Raw genomic sequence first — 3,033 nt, 5'->3', positions numbered from 1 at the left:
GTGGCCCAGCCTGTGTCACCTGATGCCTCAGCAGAGGCCTCTCCACTGGGGACAAGGACATGCATAGTGCTTAACCTCAGCCCTTTGTCCCCCCACCCCACACAGCGTCACCACATGGAGTCCTGACAGCCACCTGCCAAGGAATGCCTGAGGACATTGTAAGACGAAATAAAATATCCAACAAAGTGGTAAAAGAAAAACCTAAATAAATGTAGAAATAGACATGTTGATACAGAGGATCGATAGATATTAAAAAACCTGAAAACTGTGATTATTTGATTTCTCGATAAATCTATAAATTTAATTTTAAAAACACCGCGCATATTATTAGGAAATGTAAATATTTTTATATTTATATAAAAACAGTTAAGTTTGAGAATCACATTAAACATTCTCAAATTAACAAAAACATATGAAAAATAGTTCGACAATTAAGAACATTTAAAAAAAAGCAGTAGAAAGATGGTGAGGCTGTTGCAGAAACACACAGTACAAACAAATAAAATTAACGTATAGCGTATTGGAATAACGTTCACTAGGAATCAGCCCAGGGGTGTGTGACTAGAGACAGGGACCTGGTGAGTTGCGCAAAGCAGCTGGGCTCTCAGGGCTCTGGCCACTGAGAGGTGTGTGTCCTGCTGCCAGTAGGGGGCGCTGAGGCACTGATCCGTGGTCCCTACACAGCTGCTCAGTGAGGACCATTAACTCAGAGGAGCCTGGGGCTGGGCCTGTTCTCTGTGCTCCCTGATGGGACTCAGCAGCAGTGTCACTCTGCCTGGCAGAGTCCCCTGAGAAGGGACCTTTGTGTGGTCTCAGCAGGTGCTTCCTCCCAGGGCTCTCCCAGGGGGCGTAGAAAACTTCTATCCTCCTCAGTCTGGGTGTGAGCTGAGCTCTAGCACCAGGGCTCAGGGAGGGGCTGGGCGGTCACTGGATGGACACACATTTGCATGCACAGCCCCTCCTCTGGCGGAGGGTGGAGAAGAAAAGGAGGCCTGGGGCAGCCCAGCCCCACTGTGGGCTCAGGGGCTGCGAGCACCATGGCCTGGACCCCCGTGCTCCTCGTGCTCCTCTCTCAGTGCACAGGTAGGGATAGTCCTTCCTGACCCAGGTCTCATTTTGAAATTCACTGCTTTCATGCTCAGTCTCCTCAGAAACTTCACCCTGGTCCCTGCCCCAACACTGACAACTGTCTGTGTTTGCAGGTTCCCTCTCCCAGCCTGTGCTGACTCAGCCGCCCTCCCTCTCTGCATCTCTGGGAGCATCAGCCAGACTCACCTGCACCCTGAGCAGTGGCTTCAGTGTTACTGGATACTGGATATACTGGTACCAGCAGAAGCCAGGGAGCCCTCCCCGGTATCTCCTGAGTTTCTACACAGACTCCAATAAGCACCAGGGCCCCGGGGTCCCCAGCCGCTTCTCTGGATCCAAAGACGCCTCGACCAATGCAGGGCTCCTGCTCATCTCCGGGCTCCAGCCTGAGGACGAGGCCGACTATTACTGTGCTATATGGGACAGCAATGCTAAGACTGACACAGTGTTTCAGTCCCAGAAGGAAGTGAGACAAGAACCTCTGTGCTCTCCAGGCCTGTTGCGGTCACCCTTGCTGGGGTCTGTGACCAAGTCCAGCTCCGTGGTGACTTGTGTGGTCAGGTCTCATGCAGCACCTGCTGTCCTTGGACCACCAGTCCTGACAATGTCACGTCCTTCTCTTCAGTTCAACTTTTAGATTGTTGTCCATCTATTCTCAGTGTTCATGTTTCATAGGCAAAAATTCCTTACTCAGAGATAAATATCTCCTGGTAGACACAACTGAAGATACCAAATTGAGTTGCTTCTGGTCTTGCCCACCTCAGAGTCCAGAAGTGACTAAGATTTGCTTCTGGTGTGAGCGCTTCAAATTAATTCCATGACACAACCATCTAGCAGAAATGAAATTTATTCAATATACAAGAGAATTATTAAAATTTAAATAAAATACCATTTAAAACAACATAAACATGAAATATGAGAGGTAAATCTGAGAAAATATAAAAGTCTTGAACACTAAAAATTACAAACTGTTGTGAGGCAAGGAAATAAAATTGATTAGATTTTACTAGCTTGCGAGTCGACATATACAACGTAGTTATGATAAAAAAATTTTCCCAAACTGAATGAAAAACTGCCTTCAAAGTTGTCAGGTTAAAATGTCTATGCAATGAAGGATGAGGTAAGGAAGTTCAGGAAAGGAATGGAAATAGTACTAAAAAGAAAAACATAAATAAAATAATCTTTCTCCTGTTCCATGAGACCCGTCCCGGAGGAGGCACAGACCAGGGGATGGGAGGCTGCCCTGAGGGGCAACGGGCAGTGTGGGTGCAGCCGGCCTGGGCTGGGTGTCACTAGGCACTGAAGCTGTGCTGTCACCTGTAATGTGCACCTGGGGGGACATGGTTGTGATTATCACCTCAATCCAATGAATGACCCTGTGACCTTTACCTTGTTTACTGAGAATCAGGACCACAAAGGCTCTGCATGGAAGAGGGCACCATGTGATTTCAGGGACTCTGACTCCAATTGCATTTCCAGGGGTTAGAAATGGAACCTGCGTCCATAATTTCTGGGAAGACAATGTGAAGACCCTTCTCAGATAATGAGTGTCCTCTGATAGCTGCCTCACTCCATCTCAGAAAGCCGGTGGGATGTCCCTGCCACACATGGAGTGTCTCTTACCTGATCTTGTGGGCGTGGATATCGTGGGAAGCCAGGCCTGCGGGGAAATCTTGGATTCCCTGACCTACACTTCCTGTGGCTCAGCCCTCTCAGTGCCTGTGTAGTCCCAGGACACAGACTTCCCCTCCTCCAACAAATACTATAGATAGTTCCCCAGGAATGGGACAGAAAGACAAAGAGACTGATGTGGGTTGGAGCAGCGAAAGAGATATGAGGCAAATGGGCCTTAGCTATGGGGCCCAAGGAACAGGGTTGTGGATCATCTTCAGCACACCCTGGATTCCTCACCCACATTTACACTCATGGGCATCTCTCCCCAGC

At 48.4% G+C, this 3,033-nt stretch overlaps 1 gene segment (V, D, J or C); it reads left to right on the top strand.

Moving 5' to 3' along the window:
* The first annotated feature begins 903 nt into the window (after positions 1 to 903).
* LOC107508855 lies at positions 904 to 1,637 on the top strand. The segment is given in 2 exon segments: positions 904 to 1,083; positions 1,203 to 1,637. Coding segments are annotated over 2 exon segments (571 nt in total).
* The last annotated feature ends 1,396 nt before the right edge of the window (positions 1,638 to 3,033 follow it).

Source organism: Rousettus aegyptiacus, unplaced genomic scaffold, assembly GCF_014176215.1.
Source record: "Rousettus aegyptiacus isolate mRouAeg1 unplaced genomic scaffold, mRouAeg1.p scaffold_m13_p_5, whole genome shotgun sequence".
Classification (NCBI taxonomy): Eukaryota; Metazoa; Chordata; class Mammalia; order Chiroptera; family Pteropodidae; genus Rousettus; species Rousettus aegyptiacus.
The sequence above is the reverse complement of the archived record's forward strand: the minus strand, read 5'-3'. Positions and strand labels throughout refer to the sequence as shown.